We start from the raw sequence: 21,482 nt of genomic DNA, 5'->3' as shown, positions 1-21,482 counted from the left end.
TCTAACTAACTTGCCACAGCCTTCTTTGTCTTCACTGTCTAAATTCTAATCTTTTTATTAATGTGCATGAGAAATCGTCGCCCGTTTGGAACCTCAAGCTTGTTACACCATTCAGTTTTATTGCTGATCTTTTGAATTATTAACTTTCTCTCCTAATTTTTTTTTTAGCCTTTCATTCTCTCAGTGTTTTTAAAAAAAAAATCGATCTCAGCCTTGAACATACTCAGCAACTGAGCATCCACAACCCTCTGCAGTTGAGAATTCTGAAGGTGTTTGACTAACATTGAATACTGTGTGTACTCAAATTATCTACCATCTGACTATTGGGATGACCAAAGCCAGCATCATCTGTCCCCATCACATGCACTGTTCCCCTGTCACCGATTCCATCCTCTCCACGGCAATAGCCTGAAACTGAACTGGACTGTGTGCAACTTTAATGTCATATTTGACCCCAAGTTGAATTTTAGATCTCATATCTGTGTCATCTCTAAAACTCCATTTCCAGATGCATAATGTCATTTCACTCCATCCCTGCCTCTGCACGCTTGCTGCTGAAATAGTCATTTATGCCATTATAATTTCTAAACTTGACTATTACCCTTGCACTTTTGGCCAGTACCCCCATTCCATTCACTATAACTTTGAGCTCAACTAAATCCCTGCTTGTGTCCCGACTCTCACTAAACCTCATTCACCCAAGTGGTTGCTGAACTGTATTGACTGTCAGGTAGGCAATGCTTTAATTTTAAAAATTGCTCCATATCTGTAACATTCTCCTATTCTCTGAACTGTCTGCAATCCAGTGAAGTGCCTAGGAAAAATTGCCACATTAAAGTTCCAGTGTAAAGTTGTTCCTAAGCATATATACAATACCAACAAGTGGTTTTAGACATGTCTGATAAAGTAAGAGTTGGCCCTTCATAGTAAAAATCCTGACAATATCACTTGTGTTAAAACAATCATCTGTAAGAATATTTTCCTATCTTTCCATTATTTCTGAAAGTGTTAATTTATTGATCTGCTGCAATTCCACAAGGAAATAAAACTTCTGCCAACTGTGTCTTGTTTGATTGGTTATTGAGTAGTGAACACTGTTGGTGTGGGGTATATAAAAGAGCATTGAGTCAGTCAAGTAGGACCTGCATTTGGTATAGATGAGGCTGAGCAGAGTTGGCAGGTTGTCTTTGCAAAAAAACTTAAGTGAGCAATCTAGCAGCCCTCATGGTCATTCTTTCTGGTCTTGGTCAACAATTTAACAAAGGAATAGTAGGGTAGGCTATTTCAGGTTCATGCTCCCATTTTGTTAATCATGTGTGATCTATATCTAAATTTCATTTACCTTGTCTGGTTTCATTTCCCAGAATGCCATAACTTAACTGAAATCTAGCAATCTCAGCTTTGAAATTTATGATTGAACCTCAACAGCATTTGGGTAAGAAAGTCCAAAATTTCTACCACCCTTCCTGATATCACTAATAAGCAGCACATCTCTAATTTTAAGGTTATGTCCCTTGATCTGGAGTCCCCCACAAGGGTAAGTTGCATTTCTCCAACCACCCTTTTGGATTATTGAAATCATTTTCACCGCTTAGTTAGCATAACCATAGAAAGGATTTTTTTCTGGTATTTTTATCTTCATTACTCGATTATTGTGAATATGTGGTTTAAGTTATTTGTTCATTTTATTTATGTTTACACAGGTTTAAGTTCCTCATTCTCAGTGAAAAGCACTTCAAGTAACAGACTAATCAATACAAGGTATAAAATAGTGAAGAAAAATGCAAGCTGGAATAATTTGCCAACAGCCTCATCTGGCATTTCCTGGAAGACTAAAAAGATCAACAACTCCTGCTTAAGGTAATTTTGTGTTTGTGGCTTCATCAGATGCTGGTTCAGTGCTGTGATTTTTATTAATGATTTGGATGAGGGGGTAGAAGGTTGGGCTGGCAAGTTTGCAGATGACAAAAAGGTTGGTGGTGTTGTGGATAGTGTGGAGGATTGTTGAATATTGCAGAGGGACATTGATAGGATGCAGAGCTGGGCTGAGAGGTGGCAGATGGAGTTCAATCCGGAGAAGTGTGAGGTGGTACACTTTGGAAGGACAAACTCCGGGGTGGAGTACAAAGTTAATGGCAGGATTTTGGGTAGTGTGGAGGAGCAGAGCAACCTGGCGGTCCATATCCACAGATCCCTGAAAGTTGCCTCACAGATGGATAAGGTAGTTAAGAAAGTTTATGGGATGTCAGCATTCATAAGCCGTGGGATTGAGTTTAAGAGCCGTGAGGTAATGATGCAGCTCTACAAAACTCTGGTTAGACCACACTTGGAGTACTGTGTCCAGTTCTGGTCGCCTCATTATAGGAAGGATGTGGAGGCGTTGGTAAGGTTGCAGAGGAGATTTACCAGGATGCTGCCTGGTTTGGAGAGTATGGATTATGAGGAGAGACTAAGGGAGCTAGGGCTTTACTCTTTGGAGAGGAGGATGAGAGGAGACAAGATAGAGGTGCACAAAATGTTAAGAGGAATAGATAGAGTAGAGAGCCAGTGCCTCTTTCCCAGGGCACCAATGCTCAATACAAGAGAGCATGGCTTTAAAGTAATGGGTGGGAAGTTCAAGGGAGCATCAGAGGAAGGTTTTTTACCCAGAGAGTGGGTGGGGCATGGAATGCGCTGCCTGGGGCAGTGGTGGAGGCAGGTACATTGGTCAAATTCAAGAGATTGCTAGATAAGCATATGGAGGAATTTAAAATAGAGGGATATGTGGGAGGAAGGGGTTAGATAGTCTTAGGCGAGGTCTAAAGGTTGGCACAACATTGTGGGCTGAAGGGCCTGTATTGTGCTGTACTGTTCTATGATTCTATGAATGCTCTGAGTTGGAGACTTCAGTAGTACAGATGGCAAAATGCAACTCTCTGCCTAGCCTGTAAGCGTGTTCTTTGAGTGGAAAGTGTCAGTGACAATAAGATCTTCAGATGGTTTTTATTTGCCTTGTTTCAGGGCAACTATAACTTATTGTGACACAACTATCACTGCATTATTTTGGTTTAATCAAACCTACTCTGAAGGTCTTGGTTCCTAATCGATTTCATACAGCCATCAAATGGACTTGTGCATCTAGTCGTCGTAACTCAATCTGATCCTTGGAGTTTTCCTCCAAACTGTAGAGCTGTTTAGTTGTACCAAATGAGCATTTTTGTACACTGTGTTCATTTTCTGTGGTTACATTTCAGTTAATAGGTTTTGTCCAATTAAATAGATGTTGATTTGTTTTTAGCAGAAATATACTTGTGCGAATCTGTTTCAGCCCTTAATTCTTCCTATTTCAATTTGTCTATATTAAACAGTGTGGTGATCTCTCTGTTTTTATTGTCTGTTAAAAATAATCCCAGCAATGTGATCAGACAGAAATGGCAATTACTTCTATAAAAGTTATCTGAGTGAAGTTGATTCTTGTGCAAACACATGGATTATAAACTCCCAGTTCCTTATTGTGATTGCAGCTTCAGCTCTGCAGTATCTCTTGAATCTTTAAAAGGTTGCTTAATTGGGTGTCACTTTTGCTGCTTCTAAATAGTGTTTCCTGTTAACTTCAATTTAAGAGTAATTTGCTTTCATTTCACCACCTGTTTAACACTTTCCTATTCATTGTATCCTTCTCATTTTTATATACCATTGTGTATTATGCAACTCTTGCAGAAATAAATTCTAACAGTTCAAAATGGCAAAAAGGCATAAAAGAATGCAGATGCTGTAATCTGGAGCAAAAAAAAACAAACTACTGGAGGAGCTCAGTGGGTCAGGCAGCATAGGTCATGGCAAAGGGTCAAGACCCTGCATGAGTCCTGATGCAGTTTGTTTTTTGCAGCAGATATAATGATAGTCATTACAAATTCTGGGAGTTAAATCTGCTCCTGGAACTCAATTATTAATAACTCTGATAAAATGGAAATACCAGTAATTTGGAATTCAACATTTCTTTATATAAAACAAAATATTTTATTTAAGCTACCTTTTGCAGGCAATGGTGAATCTCTTGAGGTACAAGCGTTTGGAATAGAATATACATACCCAAGCTCTGTCATGTTTTGTAGCACAGGTAATATTGGAAGGCCTTGCTTAATGTGCAGAAGCAGTTTACTCTTCCCAAATTTTCTGTATGTTTAATAGGATCACCTTGAAGCTAGCTAGTAATGTACTTTGGCTGGTCAAATTTCTTTTAATCAGATGAGTGATGTTTGTGCCATTGAAGGCACAAACTGTGATAATTGCAAGGCAATTGGCGGTGTTAAGGTGAAGAGAAATTGAATAGACTAACCTATACTGTCTGGAATTTAGAAGAATGAGAGGTGGTCTCATTGATGTTTGATAGGGTAGATGCATTGTTGATGTTTCCTCTGGCTGTGGTACCTAGAACCAGAAGTCACACTCAAATAAAGTGTCAACCATTTAAGACAGACGAGCAATTTCTTCGCCCAGAGGAAAGTGTATCTTGGGAACTATCTTCCCACGTGGGTTGTGGAAGCTCAGCCAGTGAATATATTCAAAACACAGATCGATATTCTTTTTTAGATATTAGGGGAATCGAGGCATATGAAGTTAGTGCAGAGAAATGATAATGAGCTGGAAGATCAGCCCTTATCTCATTGAATGGCAGACCAAGAACAAAGGGTCAAGTGGCCTACTCCTGCTTCTATTTCTTATGTTCTTTTGTACATTTCTTTTCTCAAGAATTTCATTTGGCTGAACACTAAAGAATCTGCCAAGGTAAAGCCAAAGGACTGCAATCTTCTGGAGGCATTGTAAAATTACTTTCCTATTTACTTTGTCTTAAAGCTAAAAAAAGAACAAACATACATTTAAAAAGTGAACAAGAAGGCATGGAGTTTGTCCAATACATCAGGTACTGATGTGAGATTGATTGAGTTGATCCTGTGGGAGTTTCAAAGCTTCAAAATGAGCTATTCAGATTTTGTTTTTCCAGTGCAAAAAATAGTATCCAAGGCAACCCATGGGTATGCAATAGACCAATGAGCCAGCAAAAGGAAAAATACCGTTTGCTCTGCGAGAGAGTGTCAGAATATGTGAAAACAGAAACTTATTTTAATTGGAGGCTTCACCCATTTTAATATAAACTCAGAAATCCCAAGTGGGTTGCCATTAATAGATGTTTTATGATTCACTCAGTGAGTCAAGGTAGCCACAAGAATGCTCCTCTTGATCCATTAATCATGAGAGATCCAGAAAACGGCAGTTATAGAAGATCATAGGACCACAGCCACGGAATACCCACGCTTAATGTGATCAAAGAGTCAGAAGTATCTAAGAATAGGAAAAATGGAATAAATTGAGTAAAATGAGGGATAAAAGAAGTAAATAAATTTGAGAATTCGGAAAACTGATTTTTTTAATGTCTTTGCTGAGCATATAGGATAAGTACATTCCCAAATCCAGCAAACTCAAACTGATCAAACATGAGCTAATGATTATCAACTATTAAAAGTAAGATGACGATGAAATGAGCTTTATAAATCCTGCAAAGAGAAAGGAGAAAACAGAGTGGTGGGTGCCTGGAACCTGCTGCTAGGGAGGTGGTAGAAGCAGATATGACAGTGATATTTAAGAGGCATTTAGACAGACACATGAACAGGGAGGGAATAGAGGGATACAGGCAGTGGGATTAGTTTAGATCGGCATCATGGTTAGCACAGAAATGGGTAGAAGGACCTGCTCTTGCACTGTACTGTTCTATGTTCTGTGTCTTACTGGCATGAAAATACAGAAACACATTAGAGTGCTAATCAGTGAGCAACAAGAGGACCAGGGAGAAAACCATAGCCCTAGATACTAAACATAACAAAAAATCAATACCTTAACTGTAAGGAGACTGTTGGAGAAGAGATGAAACTCATAAAAGATTAACAGATGTGAATGTGTTTGATCTGAGGGTAAGCATAAAATAGTAATTAACCAATTGGTCACTATAGAGGGATAAATATGAGGCTTCCTCACCATTTGTTTTGCATAATGGAGTACTGCCTTATAGGTTTTAAAATGCATAAGTCAAATCACAGATTGAATGTCATCCTCGGTCCAGGTCACTGTAGCACAAAAGAGTGGAGGAGAAACAGCAACCAAGTTGGTCACAACAATAAATGGAACTTCAAGCTGTTACAATATAATGCAAAGGTAGAAAATAGACAGGATCATTAAGCTCTTTAAGTAAAGATCAAGTGTGAAAAGTTCACCCGATTCATGAAGGTAACTCCATACAGTTAGTTAGCTTCCTGGTTTCACTCATGAAAAGCCCAGCTCTCATTTAAGTAGATTATTATTCTAAATTCTTCCGATCAACTTTATCAAATCTTCTTAACTTCTTAAACTCGATCCAATCATCCTTGTTCTACATCAAGAGATCATAAGCAAAGGCATGTAACCTGCTACTTATATGCCTCAGTATCATTTTGGAGAACATGTACTTCACCTCTTCTGATAGTAATGTGTTCAAAATTGTCACTGCCCCACCCCAGTTCTTTCACAGCCTTTATTACTGATTTATTATATACCCTTTTTTCATTTTTCCATCATTTTCAACAAAGACACTAGAGATTCTGCAGATGCTGGAATCTAGAGCAACATACACAAAATGCTGGAGGAAAGCAGCAGGTCAGGCAGCATCCAGGTCGAGATCCTTCATCAAAACTAGAAAGGAAGAGGGCAGAAGCCAGAATAAGGTCGGGGAGAGGGCTGGGCACAGGCTGGTAGGTGATAGGTGAGTCCAGGTGAGAGGGGGAGGGGGAATGAAAGGGAGTGATGCAAGAAGCTGAGAGGTGATGGGTAAAAGAGGCAAAGGGCTGAAGAAGAAGGAATCTAGTAGGACAGGGCAGTAGACCATAGAAAATGGAGAAGGAGGCGGGGAATAGGTGGGCAGGTCATGAGGGCGGGGGAGGGGAAAGAGAAGGAGTGAGGTGGCCACAGGAATGAGGGAAGACAAAGCGGGGGTGGGGGGCGGGGGCAAGGACAGTGGAGGAGTTACCGAAAGTTGGAGAACTCAGTGTTGAACCCATCAGGTTTTAGACCACCAAGGCAGAATATGAGGTGTTATTCCTTCAATGTGGCAGTAGAGGAGGCCGTGGATGGACATCTCAGTGTGGGAGTAGGATGTGGAATTGAAGTGGCTGGCCACCAGGAGATCCTTGCTTTTGTGGCGGATTGAACAAAGGTGGTCGACAAAGCTGTTATCCAGTCTGCGTTGGGTCTCACCGATGTAGAGGAGGCCGCAGCAGGAGCACCAGATGCAATAAATGACATCCTTGGATTCACAGGTTAAGGGCTGCCTCACTTGGAAGGACTGTCTAGGGCCCTTAATGTTGGTGAAGGAGGAGGTGTAGCGACAGGGGTAGCACTTTGCATGGTTGCAGGGATAACTGCTGGGAGGGTCATCAGTGGGGAGGGACAAGTAGACAAGGGAGTGGTGGAGAGAGTGATTCCTGCAGAAAGCTGGGGGGAGGGTGTGCAAAGATGTACCTGGCGGTGGGATCCCATAGGAGGTTGCGGATATTGCAGAGAATGATGTGTTGGATGCGGAGACATTTTCAACAATATACCTTTCAATCCTACCTCTAAATCTTGCCTTTATCTCCTTGCAAGGAACTCAGATTTTCTGATAGTCTCAAAATTATTTCATCAATCCCTGAGAATTTGAGGAGAGGAACTAAGCTGGAGTTTACTCTCACATTGCTCCAACAGTTGCTTTCTGCACTGGAGGCACGAGCCTGCAGATGCTGGAATCTGGAGCAATAAACAATATGCTGAAGGAACTCAGCGGGTCAAGCAGCATCTGCGGGAGGAAAGGAATTGTCAATGTTTTGGGTCAAAATCCTGCATCAGGTCCTCATGTAGGATCTTGACCCAAAACGTCAATAGTTCCTTTCCTCTGAAGGATCTGGAGATGATATTGTCCAAAAGGTTCTTCGGAAGTCAAGAATGATGCATAAATCTTGTGATCACGGCCATTTATTAGATGTTCATGACAAAGAAACAGCAGTAAAGAACTGTGAGCAAACAACACTAACTAATAAGAACTTACTCATACTAACAGTAACTGAACAAAGGACTAAGTAACACTAACTAAATAAAGAACACAAGGTCCTCCTTTATACTGAAAACTAGTTTAGCTGGATAGATAGGGGAGTCTTCCCTGATAGAACAGCCTGTGAGACAACAAGGACTGTCTTGATTTACACTGCCATGATATCTCAGACTACAGACAAAGAAACTACAGAAGTACAGAACCAGCTATACTGCAAATTACTGAAAATCCACTGAACATTTACAGACAAACAGGTGATTATACAAATATAAGCAAGCAGAAAGAAAGTTAAACTACAAGAACAATAACAAATTAGACCCTAATCCAACACCTCCCACAGATGCTGCTCGACCCACTGAGTTCCTCCAGCAGATTGTTTGTTGCTTTCTGCAATCCCCATTTATTTTCTTTGTGAGTGGCTTGGAAATGTATATTGAATGATTATCACCCACTTTTTCCATATAGCTTCTCAAGGTCGAGATCACCAACGTTCTGAAATGGTGAGCACCTGCTTTCCTCATGCCTCTCAAGCACCTTGGAATGCTTTTCTATGATGAAGATTGCTTGTAGATATAAATTGTTATTGACCAATGGGCATCCACAAATGGTCACATTAATTTCAGTAAGTGTTTCTGTGTATGTTGCATATCCTAGGTGCAAGATTTCCTAGATCACTAAATCTCATCCATTTTAATCAAGAAGAAAGAGTTGCTGAGTATATTCAAGAAAGTGATCAATAGATTTTTTGATATTAAGGTAAATGGGGTTAATGCAGCAAAGTGGCACTGAGATAAAAGATCAGCCTTGATCTTATCGAGTGGCAGAGAAGGCACAAGTGACTGAATGGCCACCTCCTGCATCTCTGTTTTATGGTGAGGTCCTTGTTCTTTCCTGTATGATTTTTTTTTACCTTTTACTGTACTAATGAAATCCAATACATCTAGGCACTAAACCTTAATTTACTTATTTGGATTCAAACTTGCAAAATGTCACAGATTTCCACCTAAGAATTGCGTGTCTGGTTCCAAAATTAATAGACTCTTAAATGTAAATAGCATATGAATAAATAGGATTAATCGTCTGTACAAAATGCATGTACACTTCTGTTCTTTCTAATCTAATTTAACAATTTCCATTTGTGTACTTGTTCACTGCTGATTGCCCAAACTGTTTCCCTTCAAGTAAGAGCAGGAGTAAGTCAAATAATCAATTCGAATGTTTGCAAAAACTGTGGTCTTGGTTGAAGTTAACATAAGATGGCTGACTTTCTATACTATAAATCGAGATTCCAACCCCTCCCAATCTTTATTCCTCTATTTTGGTTACTTTTTTAAATTTCAGTCAATATCTTTTTTTTTGGCTATGTACAATCCACCAAAGTCCCTCTGAAGGTAGAGTGGATAAAATTGTCCTTGCATTCTAAAAGTGGTATATACTGAGTTGTAGAGGGCTAATAATAAATCATAGAATCATTTTTCTTTCAATTCCTTTTGCAAAGGCATGAATGGGTCGGCTTTCACCACCCCTTTAAGCCCTGTATTACAGATCATAACTATTCATTGTGTGGGGTATCCATGTGCCTTCATTGGTTCTTGTCATAATCACCTTAAATACCTGCAGCCTGGTTTTCAATTCTTCCACCAAAAGAAATGGTTTGTCTGGACCCTTAATAATTTTAAAAACTTCAGTTGAATTTCATCTGAATTTGCTATAGTCTGAGGAGCATGACACCAACTTTTACAGTCTATCTGCTTGAAGTCTTTCATTCCTGAAACTGTTCTGCTAAATCCTTTCTAAAATGCAGTTCCCAAATTGGGCTTAATGCTCCATTTGTGATCTACCCAGAGATTTTTATAGGTTCAACAAAATGTTGTTGCATTCATATACTGTGCCTCCATATACAAAGACCAAGACATTTTTGTTTAAAATTTGCTTTTATAACCTGACCTCCCATTTCCAAAGATTTGTGCATGCATAGAACATTGATTTATGTCATTTCTATTCCTTTCTATACTCTGTTCCTGGACCTTACTTAGAATTGTATCTTTCAGATTTACAATCTACAAATATTCCTCTTTTTATTTTTCTATCAAACACATGACTTCACATCTCTCTGCAATAAATTTCCTCTGAAGTGTGTCTTCCCATTTCACTGATTTTTGTCCTCTTGTGCTACACAACCAAATCCGGGGCATACATTGAATGATCCTCGTAGCAATCTCTGGGGAACACCATTCCGTACCACCTTCCTTTCTAAAAGGCAGGCATTCACCTTTCTTCTAATCCCCAAGCCAATTTTGTATTCATGCTGCCCTTTTGCTCAATGGCTTCAATTGTGCTGACGAGCCTTTTTTTATTAAACACGTTTTATTAAGTCCCTGTACTACATTTTCTCATCAAAAATATCAGTCGTTAATTAAACAAGATTTTAATTCAACAAATGAATTCTGGATTTCCATTATTAATCTATACTTGTCCAAGTAACTATTAATTTAGTTTCTGACTGTGGATTCTGGCATCTTCACTGAAGTTAGATGGTCTGTAGTTGCTAAGTATCTACTTCCATTCTTTTCTGAGCAAAGGTGTAAGGTTCACATTTCTCTGGTCCTCTGTTACCACCCCAGATTTAAGGAGGTTTGGACTGTAACATGGAATATAGAATTTGTAAAAGGTCATATGCCTCCACCCCACCCCCTCATCTCTCTCCCCACCCTGAGCCTTGTCATCCATTTAGTAAGAACATGCCTGATGCTGCCCAGTCACTTAGTGTATCATTCGTGAATGTAGTCAATGACTGAGTGTCCTCTGCCTTCTGAGTTAAAACTTTCTGCAGATTTACAAACCTGCTTGTGAAGAATTTTTTTTCCTCATTTCAATCCAAAGTTGTCAATACCTCTTGAAATTTCCTCAGCAACCTAGAATCCTAATCTTCAGGATCTAGAGGCTTTGTTTGGCTTACCTTTCCCCTGTATGGGATTGTCCCTTGCGTCACCCAACTTGTGTTTTGTTTAATGATCAACCATTTTTCACTTCTGGTTTTGCTAGCTATATTTCAATATCAATTTATCCTTGGGAGATCAGCTGTCAACTCACAAAGTTGGCTGTTCAATTAAATATTATTTCCCTTCTAGATTTCAGAGTATACAATGAGCACTGCTCATTAAATGCTTCCCCACTAATGATTGCTTCACTCACCACATTCCCCAGAACCAAATTCAGGAATGTCTCCTTTCTCACTTGGCCAGAAACATATTATCTAAGAGTTTTTTCCTCAAAGTGCCTCAAAAATTCTTTATAGAATAGTTGAGGTCCTATAGCACTGTTCTATGTCTGATATTAACAATATTCTTGCTTGAGAACGCATACCACCAGTTTCAATCAATTTTCCAAGTGAAGAAATTACACCTCATCTTGTGCATAAAGGCTTGACCTCTTATCCTGAAACTTGGCAATCCAATTCTTATTCTTCAGTCAGAGGAAATATTGTGTTCATAGTCTTCTCTGTTATACCTATCCTCAGATAAAGAGTATATAACCACACAGAGTTCTCCAGGTGTTTTCAACAAAGCCTTATATAATTGTATGCCTCATTTTAAGTGACAAAAGTTATTAGATCAGTCCATCTACCCAGAAAGGCATGACCATGGAGGAACACACCTCACATTCTGCCTTGGTAGTATCCAACCTGACAGCCTCAACATCGATTTCTCTAACTTCCGGTAACCCTTCCCTTCTTCTCCCCACCCCCCCCCCCCCCACCACCCTTTTTCCCTTCTTTGTTTTCCCACATTCCTGTGGCCCCCTCCTGCCCTTCTCTTTCCCCTTCCCCCACTCTCATGACCTGCCCATCCCTTCTCCCGCCCTATGACATGCCCATCTATTCCCCACCTCCTTCCCTTTATTCCATGGTCCACTGCCCTCTCCTACCAGATTCCTCGTTCAGCCCTTTGCCTTTTCTACCTATCACTGCTCAGCTTTTTGCATCTACCCCCTCCCCCACCCTCCTACCTACCCCCTCTCACCTGGACTTGACTATCAGCTGAATTTACCTATCACCTGCCTTCATGTGTTCCTCCACCTCCCCTGACCTCCTTATTCTTGCTTCTGCCCTCTTCCTTTCCAGTCCTGATGAAGGGTCTCGACTTGAAACGTCGACTGTGTATTTCTCTCCATGTGTTGCCTAACCTGCTGAGTTCCTTCAGTGCTTTTTGTGCATGTTGCTCCAGATTCCAGCATTGGAAGAATCTCTTGTGTCACCATCCCCCAATATAGCTTTTAATTGTATAAATGGTATCAGGATTTTGGTCTCTGCTCCTTCAAAAAAAAGACATGCATGCCATGAAGGAGATTGTCTTTAAAAGTTAGCTCTCACTTGCAAGTATCTTTGTGCCCTTGTCCCACATTTGCAGTATATAATTTGAAGTAATATTCCAGTTTCAACTTTTCCATACACTTAATTATTAGATAATGTCCTTTAAAATGCTGTCAATTATTTTTGGGAAATTGGAAGTTGTAGCCTCACTAATAGACTTGTTTATGCAGGATTGTCCTTCAAACAGACTTGCTGATCTCAAGTCTTCTGGTATAGTACTGGCACCCTGTCCTTCAGATTAATATTCATATCTTCCTTCTAGCCAGTGCAGTCCATTATTACTTCACTTAACCACAAATTAATTATGATGTTTATTTTTTGTAAAGATATAAAAATATTCTAAACTGATTATCAATTGATTTTCTGTTAGTTCTGAACTAAAGTAAAATGTCTTGGGAACTGAGTCAGTTACATTTTTGACTCCTTAAATATATAATGTTTCTTTAGAAAAATTCTGACGGTGGAGGGGGGGCGGGGGTGGAAGAAGATTATTGTAGTAAATTATTGTTTCTCTGTTATTCTGATTTTCTACCCTTAACCCCTACTGCCTGTAATGTCTCTCTCTTTTTGATACCATAGCCTTGATTTTCATTCTGGGTGTGGTTAAACCAGCACCATCCTTCGTCATTATAATGTTAACTGTGGCTTTTCAAGGAGCAGGCAAAGCTTCAACTAAAACCAGACGGTCAAAGTCGAGTTTACTGTCATGTGCACAAGTACATGTATGCACAGGTGCAATAAAAAAACTTGCTTGCAGCAGCATCACAGGCACATAACATCAGATAAGCAGCATTCACAAAACATAAATTAGATATAAATTGTACACGATTTTTGCAAGGAAAAACGCAATTAGAACAAGAAAAAACTTAGACTTGTCTAACGTGAAAGTAATGGCCTACTGATATCCTCAGTATCCCTGTGTATTTAACCTCGCCTTGAGGGAGTCCATCCTTCCCCACCCATCACCACTGACCAAAGAGGTTCATTCCTGTTGCTCTCAAGCTGCTGCTTCACATGCTAATTTTTGTTCCCACCCATCCACTAACCAGTCTCAGATGGTAATTTGCATTGATTTATTTTTTTAAAAAACCCTTGTATTAAGTGAAGTGATCCCTACATCTCCCTGGCCTTATTGGATTCTTGGCCCATTTCTGGATTCCCATTTCCCTCACATTTGCGGTTTAGTAATGACTTGACTTGTCTTTTAATAAAAGGATCTTATTTAAATAGATATTGTCTAGTTAACAAACATAGAATAATTTGCCTAAAAGCAGAGATTAAAAGGGCTGTAAATCTGTGAACCCCCACCCTAGTGTCCCATTATTGAAAGCATTTTAAAACTGATATCCTTTATGGTTGAAGAAGTAGTGGAACCCATCCTTGGTGGGTTTTTTTATATAGTTGCTGCACAGTTTTTTAACTTTTCATATATATTTAAATATTATACATGCATGTAACATGCATACATATTAATCATATATTTTGTAAGAGATAACTAGAAGCTTTGTGACATTGCAGAATACAGTAAATATTAATTTGGCTGAGTTTTTCAATTAAAGCAACTCTGCGAACACTCAAAATATTACTGCACATTGAAATTAGGCTTATTGCTCAGTTTTAACCTACTTCATAAATATGAAATGTGCTTTGATCAATTAGCACTAAAACCCTAATGCTGCTCCAAACTCCTGTATCTTGTGATCCCATTTTTGGTGGTAGAAAAGGATAAATAGAAGCCATCAAAATACAGACTGGTAAAATGAAAGAAACTGCACACTTGATTATAGTATGCTGTAGAATGTAATGGCCAGAGGTTAAATTTGTGGATAAGCTATCTGTTCAGATGTACACTGTGAAGTAGTCAGCAGTTAATTGGTAAGATATTTGATTTAACAGCAAGGAGACTGGGACTGGAAAAATGGAGACCTTTAAATCACTTCACTGACTTAAAAAATATAGATATAATCTCAGCATTAACTACATTAACAGTAGCAGAAGCTGAATTAAGAGAGCCATAAAACATTGTTCAGAAGATTATAAATTATATCCACCTCCCGTGCTTGCACATAATTTCTATACCCATCAAGAAATTCAGCTTGTACGTATTACAGCCAGTATTATGAGGCTGAATTAGCTGGGTTGATCTGCATGTTTTACATTATGGTAACAGCAATCACACAGGCTACACCTAATAATTTGTGTCTACTTTACCAGGCACCTTAAGAATTAGCTTAATCAGTTTTAGTGCTTCAATATTGATTTAAACAGGATATGAAATTGAAGGTAATTGCTCCAACATTGTAATAAAGTACTTAATTTTTAGTGTGGGTCTTGCCTAGTTTCCAATTTCAATTTGGTTTTAGTTCCATTTAGTCAAGCACATTTATTTGTAAATGTGTGTATGTTTTAATGACTGATTTTGCCTTTTATTTGTTCTCCCAATTCAGTCTCCATTTTAGTATTTTGATCAAGTAACGTCTTGGATCCATAGGAGTCAAACTTAAGTGTAGGATCAGCACTGTAGTAACACTGAATATTTTAAATGTATAGCTGTGAAATTGTCTCATTCACTTGATTTTTCCCACATCCAGTAATCCGTAATATAGATTAGAGTAGGTCGATTGCTTGTACTGTGGTTTAACTTAACTTTGTCCATCGTGAATCTGAACTGACATCTTTAGGTATGAAACCCCTTTAGCTCTGTCCATCATCTTGCTTGTAATTTAATCTCCATTTTTGTTTCTTTTGTCAATTAGGTCCAAACCCTCAAACAGAATAGTTGGCAAAGTGCACAGATTGAAACCGTTATTGCCATTACTATAAATTGCCTTTGATATGGTTGCAATTTTCTTTATTGTGTACAACATGAACCTATATAAAGATTAGATGATGAATTGCATTTAATGTAAAATTGATATTGGTTTTTCCAGCCACTAATTAGTGTCACTGCATTGGTGTTTATAATCAGTTCCTGTTACTGTGCAAGATCACCTAAGGTACTTCGTAGCCATGTTCAGCTGAACAGACCTACTGTACATGTTACAACAAATTGCATTTATGTGGTTCTTTGCACATAATAAAATGTCCCAAGGACATCAGAGAAATATTATCATGCAGAATTTGACATGAAGCACACAAGGAGACACTAGTCAAGAATTGCATTTCAAAGTTGTCTTAATAGATGGAAGAAGGACAGGGAGATAAAATGAATAACTTTAGAAAAGGAATTATAGTATTTTGGACGCATGTAGCTAATTTGTTATTGATGGGGTGCAGGAAATCTGGCTTGCTTAATACTCAAATCAGTGTGATAACAATGAGTACATGAAGCAAGCTTTGCTTGCAATCTATTTCTGTGAAAGAGATAACAACCAGAATGATGGGCAGGTGACTCCTACAATCAAGTCACATGACTTTGAGGTCTTGTACACAATAGAAATCTGCAGCCATGATATCAATGTACTTTGTTACAACTCAGGCTTGTTTCTTTGCAAAATGGATGTTTGAGAAGGTGAAAAAATATCACCTAGATGTTCCAACTTTGTCATTTGAAATCTAATGTACTAATTACTCTTCTAATTTTCTTTTCCTTCTTCATTTAGTTTTTTTTTGTTCAAATGGTAACATTCCCACTCCTAGGTTAGATGGTTGTGGATTCAAGGGATGAGCACACAAATGTAGGCCGACACTCCAGAACAATACTGTTTGAATGTGTCAGTTTTCATTAATCTGAGGCTACATCTACTCTGGTTGGTGAATTATTTCAAAGAAGAGTAGAAGATTTATCACTGATGTTTTGGCAAAAATTTATCTCTATACTTTTGTAAAATACTTTAACTTAACCACAGTGCAGCTTGTGGGAGCTTGCTTTATGAAAACTGGCTGCAGCAGTTCCTATATTATATTTGTGACTGTTCTTCATTGAGTACATGCTGAAATTATCTCCACTGCAGGCATGGTTGCTTCATGTATTGCACAACAATTGTTCTCTGCCGCATTATCCAAGTGGCCCTTAATTGTATTTATGCTTTGACAATAAATGTAGTTATCCAAGAGTGGATAAGGAGTCAAGAGTACATTCCCACCAGTTCCTCTTCCACTTCCTTTCCCCAGAATATGGAAACCATTTTTAATACCTTACAAATGCTCTGTTGAGATCAGCTAACTCAATATAATATATGGCTAATTTAGAACCTCTCAGTGCAGCAATGTATATTTATAATGAGCCATAAGCACAGCCTTTTAATAAACAGGCTACATACTCAAGCTGATGAAACTACATTTTTACACTTCATTTTTGGCCAGAATCACTTGAATAATTGACCCTCCAGTTGCTGAAAATGTGTTGCCTGATTTTTCCTTTATCAGGATGGGCTTGCGTGATTGTTGGCCACAGGCAAAATGGTGGCCTGTGCAGTGAAGGGGTGAGGAGAGGTTTTCAGATTGGGCGCAAGAGACCGACTGTGTGTTTGGGATGTTGAGGGGTTGGTGGAATTGGGGATGTGTAGTTGAGTAAAAGATTGGGAACAGGAGACCAAACTATTTGGGTAAAGGATCATGGTTAGAAGACCAGCAATGTGTTTGTTGAAAGGATTGGGAATGGGAAACTGGCAGTGTGTTTAGTATGGAGGAATTAATGGGTTGGGGGTGTGGGTATTGGAGATTGGCTGTGTGTTTGGGAAGAGAGCAGGAGCAGAAGGTGAGCAGTGTGTATGGTGAAGTGTTTGGGAATGGGAGACCAGCAGTCAGCAGTGCAAAGGTGAGGTAGGAGGGAGAGAGATTCGGGAGTGGGAGACGGACAATATTTCCTTTGTTTGGTAAGGAAATCATGGGCTGGATAAACCACCAGTCTGTCTGGGGAAGGGATTTGGCATTTCAGTGTGGGGGGTGGAGCATGCATCTTGCAGGCTTCCATTTCAGTGCTGTGCAAGTAAAACCCTCTTGTCTGTGGAATGCCTAATGATAGGTGCTTTCACTACATAGAGAACAACGAAACTCTTAATTGCTTGTTTGAATTTTTTTCAAATGATACAAAACAATCTGGAAATGGTCTTAATATTTTTCAAGTGTGAAACATGAAGTTTACAATTTCTGTATGCTGAAAAAATGTTGTTTTCTGCAACTGAATTTTTAGGTAGTTGCCTCTAATTTGCCTGGAATAGTTCCGGTATAAGCATTATTTATTCAGCAAATATTTCAGATTACTTTAGCAAAAGAAAAACTGCATCATTTTGAACATGATTAAATGCTACAGGAAATGTATTGAACATTTTTGTCATTTTGTAATTGCATCAACAATGCACAATTTAAAATATTGTCCAATACTTTCTGCTAAAAGCTTCATTATAGAGTGTGTACTGTGCCACAGTAAATACCTGTTTCATTTACAGTGAACTGTATGGAATATCCAGCACTTTAAGATCTATAAAGTAGAATGCAGGAAATTTGAAAATTCAAGATGGACTTCTGTATTTATTTAGCACTTTAGAGAATTAAGGGTTTGGAAGACAAAGGATTGTTTTCTAAGATTGCTCCCAGAGTGAGAACTTTTTGCAGGCAGAAGAGTAACCTGTGGCCGATCGCCAGCAGCTCCTCATCAGCCATTCTCCAGCAACTTCCAGCTAGAATAGAGCCTTGCAAAATTACCCTCATGGAAGTATTGAAAAAAAGAGGTTGGCAAATTAATTTGAACACTTTGAAATAGTTGGTTGCACAGTAGATGTTATGAATACTCTTTCCGTTTGGACCTTGAATTTCCATCGTTCCCTGGAGGTATTTAAATTAGCTAGGCTGATGATTGCCAATTCAGGACACTTGGGACTAGGTGAAGAGTTCAACATTGCGTTGAAGGCCCCTCCTGATATGATGCAAAGCCAAATGGAAATTAGATAAATAGATATTTACATCCTTTTACCTCTCTCCCAGTAAAAACAAAAGCCTTTAAGTGCCATAACTGTCAGAGACACATTGGACAATCTGTCCCATTGTTTTTGGTATTGGTTTATTATTGTCACTTGTACTGAGGTACAGTGAAAAACTTGTCTTGCATACCCATCGTACAGGTCAATTCATTACACAGTGCAGTTACATTGAGGTAGTACAGGTAAGGGTCTGAGTTTTTTTTTACAGGGCAGGGCTATCTTTTATCTCCCCAAATTCACAGCACAGTTTGTATCAAGTATGTTTAAAAACAAAAGTGCTCTGCAGGGAGAGCATGCATTTGTAGTGGCACTAGTGGAGGTCATTAAGCCCCTTGAATCCTACTGGAGCAATCTCATCAGTCTCACTTCACTATTCTTTCCTCTGCCAAATTATTTTCCTTCAGATACCTATCCAATTCCCTTTGAAATCTTTGATTGACTCATCCTGACAGACAGTGATACTCTACAATATATATACATTTTTTCCTCACCTTTCCCTGCATCTTTTGCCCTTTGCTTTAGATATGTGTACTCTGGTCCTTGAGCCAGTCACTGAAGGGAACAACTGTTCATTGTGTATCCAATCTAAGCATGATCTTGTACACTGGTTTAAAGTGTATTCTTTGAATTTCTTTGAACACCAAGAAGAATAGTCTTAAATTCTGCAATCTAATGCAGCTGAAACTCCTCATTTCTGGAATAATTCTAGTAAATCTGTTTTGCCCTCTCTCATGGACCTACACAACCTTCTCAAAATGTAGTGGCAAAAACTATGTCCTAAGCTGTGTTCAACTTCCTAACTTTTTACCTGAAGTGCAGAGTTCCATAAAGTATTGCTCAGTAGTTTCTTTACAATGCCACTTTCAGATGTTTATGGACTACGCAGCCAAGTCCATCTCTACCAAGTTACCAGTAAGATCTGTGTCACTTGATCTATGTCATCTTGGTATACTTTAAGACAATGTTAGAAGTACACCTCTGGACTCCACATACCTTGCTTGGAGCAATTTTGAAACATGTACAGTTGTGAGCTGCTTATTTCCTGGTGAGAATGCACTGAGAACAATGTACAGTTCTAGTCTCTGTATATCTAGGTCTGAGCACATTGGAAGCACTTCATACAGTTTTGATCTTCGTGTACTTGGAGTATTATGCAGAACTTTGTTTTCCATATATTTTGGTTAGATTGCACTCTGCACACTGCATTCTGGTCTTCATATCAGAGCAAATGTCTGCCAGGAAGGAATGTGGGGGTTAGTAGTTAGGTGCTTTGACAGTCAGGCAGATGATTGGAAGTGAATGTTGAGATGGATTGATGACGGACAGTATTAGGTTGAGCAAATAATTGAGAACAGGGTTGTGGGCTGAGGACATGCATACTGAGAGTGGAGAGATGGATAATCCTTAACAATGGAAGGTTCAAAAGATGGATGTGTTGAACTCTCTGACAACTGCCCACTTAGGGTGGAGCTTTTTAACTCTCTCCAAGGTAGACCTCAACCATCAGTTGCTCATATTCCTGGTAGAAGTCTGTAAAAGAGGTCAGTCAAGCATTAGTCTATGCACAAACAAACCCACATTATTTAGTATTACTTCAAAGTCGGTTACATTCTGTAAATTAAAGGCAAATAAAAATAATTTTCATCATCACCGTCATTTTTTTTCCTGAATTAGCATAATCTTTTCTCCTACCTTTCACAGCCTGGGTGGCATGCTGAAATATAGCCAGTACCTTGCACCTCTCAAACCTTAAATCCTTTACTGCAATGCTTTTTTTTCTGCATGTTTATGAAACTGCTGAAGTTGATTTAAAAGAAAAGTGGAGATGTTTAAAAGGCAGCATTTTCACTTTCCAAATTATGGCTATCATTTGCCTGCTAACCATCACAACAATATTCCAATGCCTTTTTAAGAATTGTGTGGCTGTGAATCATGGAATCATATAGTCTTTCAGCCCACCTGGTCCACCCAATGCCATTTGCCTGTGTTTGGCCCATAATCCCTCTACGCCTTTCCTATTTAAGTACCTGTCCAAGTGCCTTTAAAAGTTGTAATTGCATCTGCCTCTACCACCACCTTTGGCAGCTCATTCCAGATAACCACCACACTCTATGTGAAAAATTTACCCCTCAGATCCTCTTTAAATTTCTCCCTTCTTTCCTTAAGTACTAGTACCTGCCCTCTAGTACTAGACTTCCCTGCCCTAGGGAAGAAAAGCTCTATTTATCCTAGCTATTGCCTCATAATTTTATAAACCTCTATGTGGTCATTCCTCGGCCTCCCACATTCCAGTGAGAATAAACCCAGCTGATTCACTTTCTCCCTATAACTGCAGCCCTCAGTTCTAAGCAACATCCTAGAAAATCTCTTCTGTACCAATCAGTATTGTATAGAATAATCCAAGTGGAGTCTAACAAATGTTGCTGCAACATGACTTCCCATCTCTTTATTCTGTGCCTCAGCCCATAAAGGTAACCATACCAAATGCCTTCTTCAATACCTTGTTCCCACTTTCAATGAGCTATGGACTTGCACCCCAAGGTCCCTCTGTGCATCAATACTCCTAAGTTCTCTATATTTCCTAACAGAATTTGACTTCCCAAAGTGCATTACCTCACACTTGTCTGGAATAAATGTCATTAAATTTTAACCTTAAAATAGTATAGGAGAAATTAATGGGACTGATTGATGAGAAATTAATGAGACTGATTGATGAGAAGTCCCCAAGGCCTGATGGTCTGTATCTCAGCTAGCCATGGAAATGGGTGCATTGGTAGTCATCTTCCAAAATTCTATAGATTTTCAAAGGGTTCCTGTAGATTGGAGGGTGGAAAATATAACGCCACTATTTAAAATAGGAGAGAAGAAAAGAAAAAAAATGGGGTGAAAAACACTATGGTGCTGGAGGAACTCATCAGGCCAGGCAGCATCCATGAAGAAAAGCAGGCAGTCAATGTTTCTGGTCAGGACCCTTCTTCAGGACTGAAGATAGGAAAGGGGGGAAGCCCAATATATAGGAGGGAAAAGCAGAGCAGTGATAGGTGGACAAAAGAGGGGAGGCGGGATGGCCACAAGGTGGTAATAGGTAGATGCAGGT

At 39.1% G+C, this 21,482-nt stretch overlaps 1 protein-coding gene across 2 annotated transcripts in view; it reads left to right on the top strand.

Moving 5' to 3' along the window:
- The window catches only part of zc3h3 (zinc finger CCCH-type containing 3), a 205,114-nt gene that overhangs the window by 70,189 nt on the left and 113,443 nt on the right, over positions 1-21,482 (top strand). For both annotated transcript variants that reach the window (XM_052023588.1, XM_052023589.1), the window contains exon 4: positions 1,704-1,860. In XM_052023588.1, the coding sequence (XP_051879548.1) occupies positions 1,704-1,860 (157 nt within the window). The remainder of the gene's footprint in view (positions 1-1,703; positions 1,861-21,482) is intronic.

The sequence above is a fragment of the Pristis pectinata genome, chromosome 9 (genome assembly GCF_009764475.1).
Source record: "Pristis pectinata isolate sPriPec2 chromosome 9, sPriPec2.1.pri, whole genome shotgun sequence".
In the NCBI taxonomy this organism is placed as follows: Eukaryota; Metazoa; Chordata; class Chondrichthyes; order Rhinopristiformes; family Pristidae; genus Pristis; species Pristis pectinata.
Note: the sequence above shows the minus strand (reverse complement) of the source record. Positions and strands in the feature narration are given on the sequence as shown.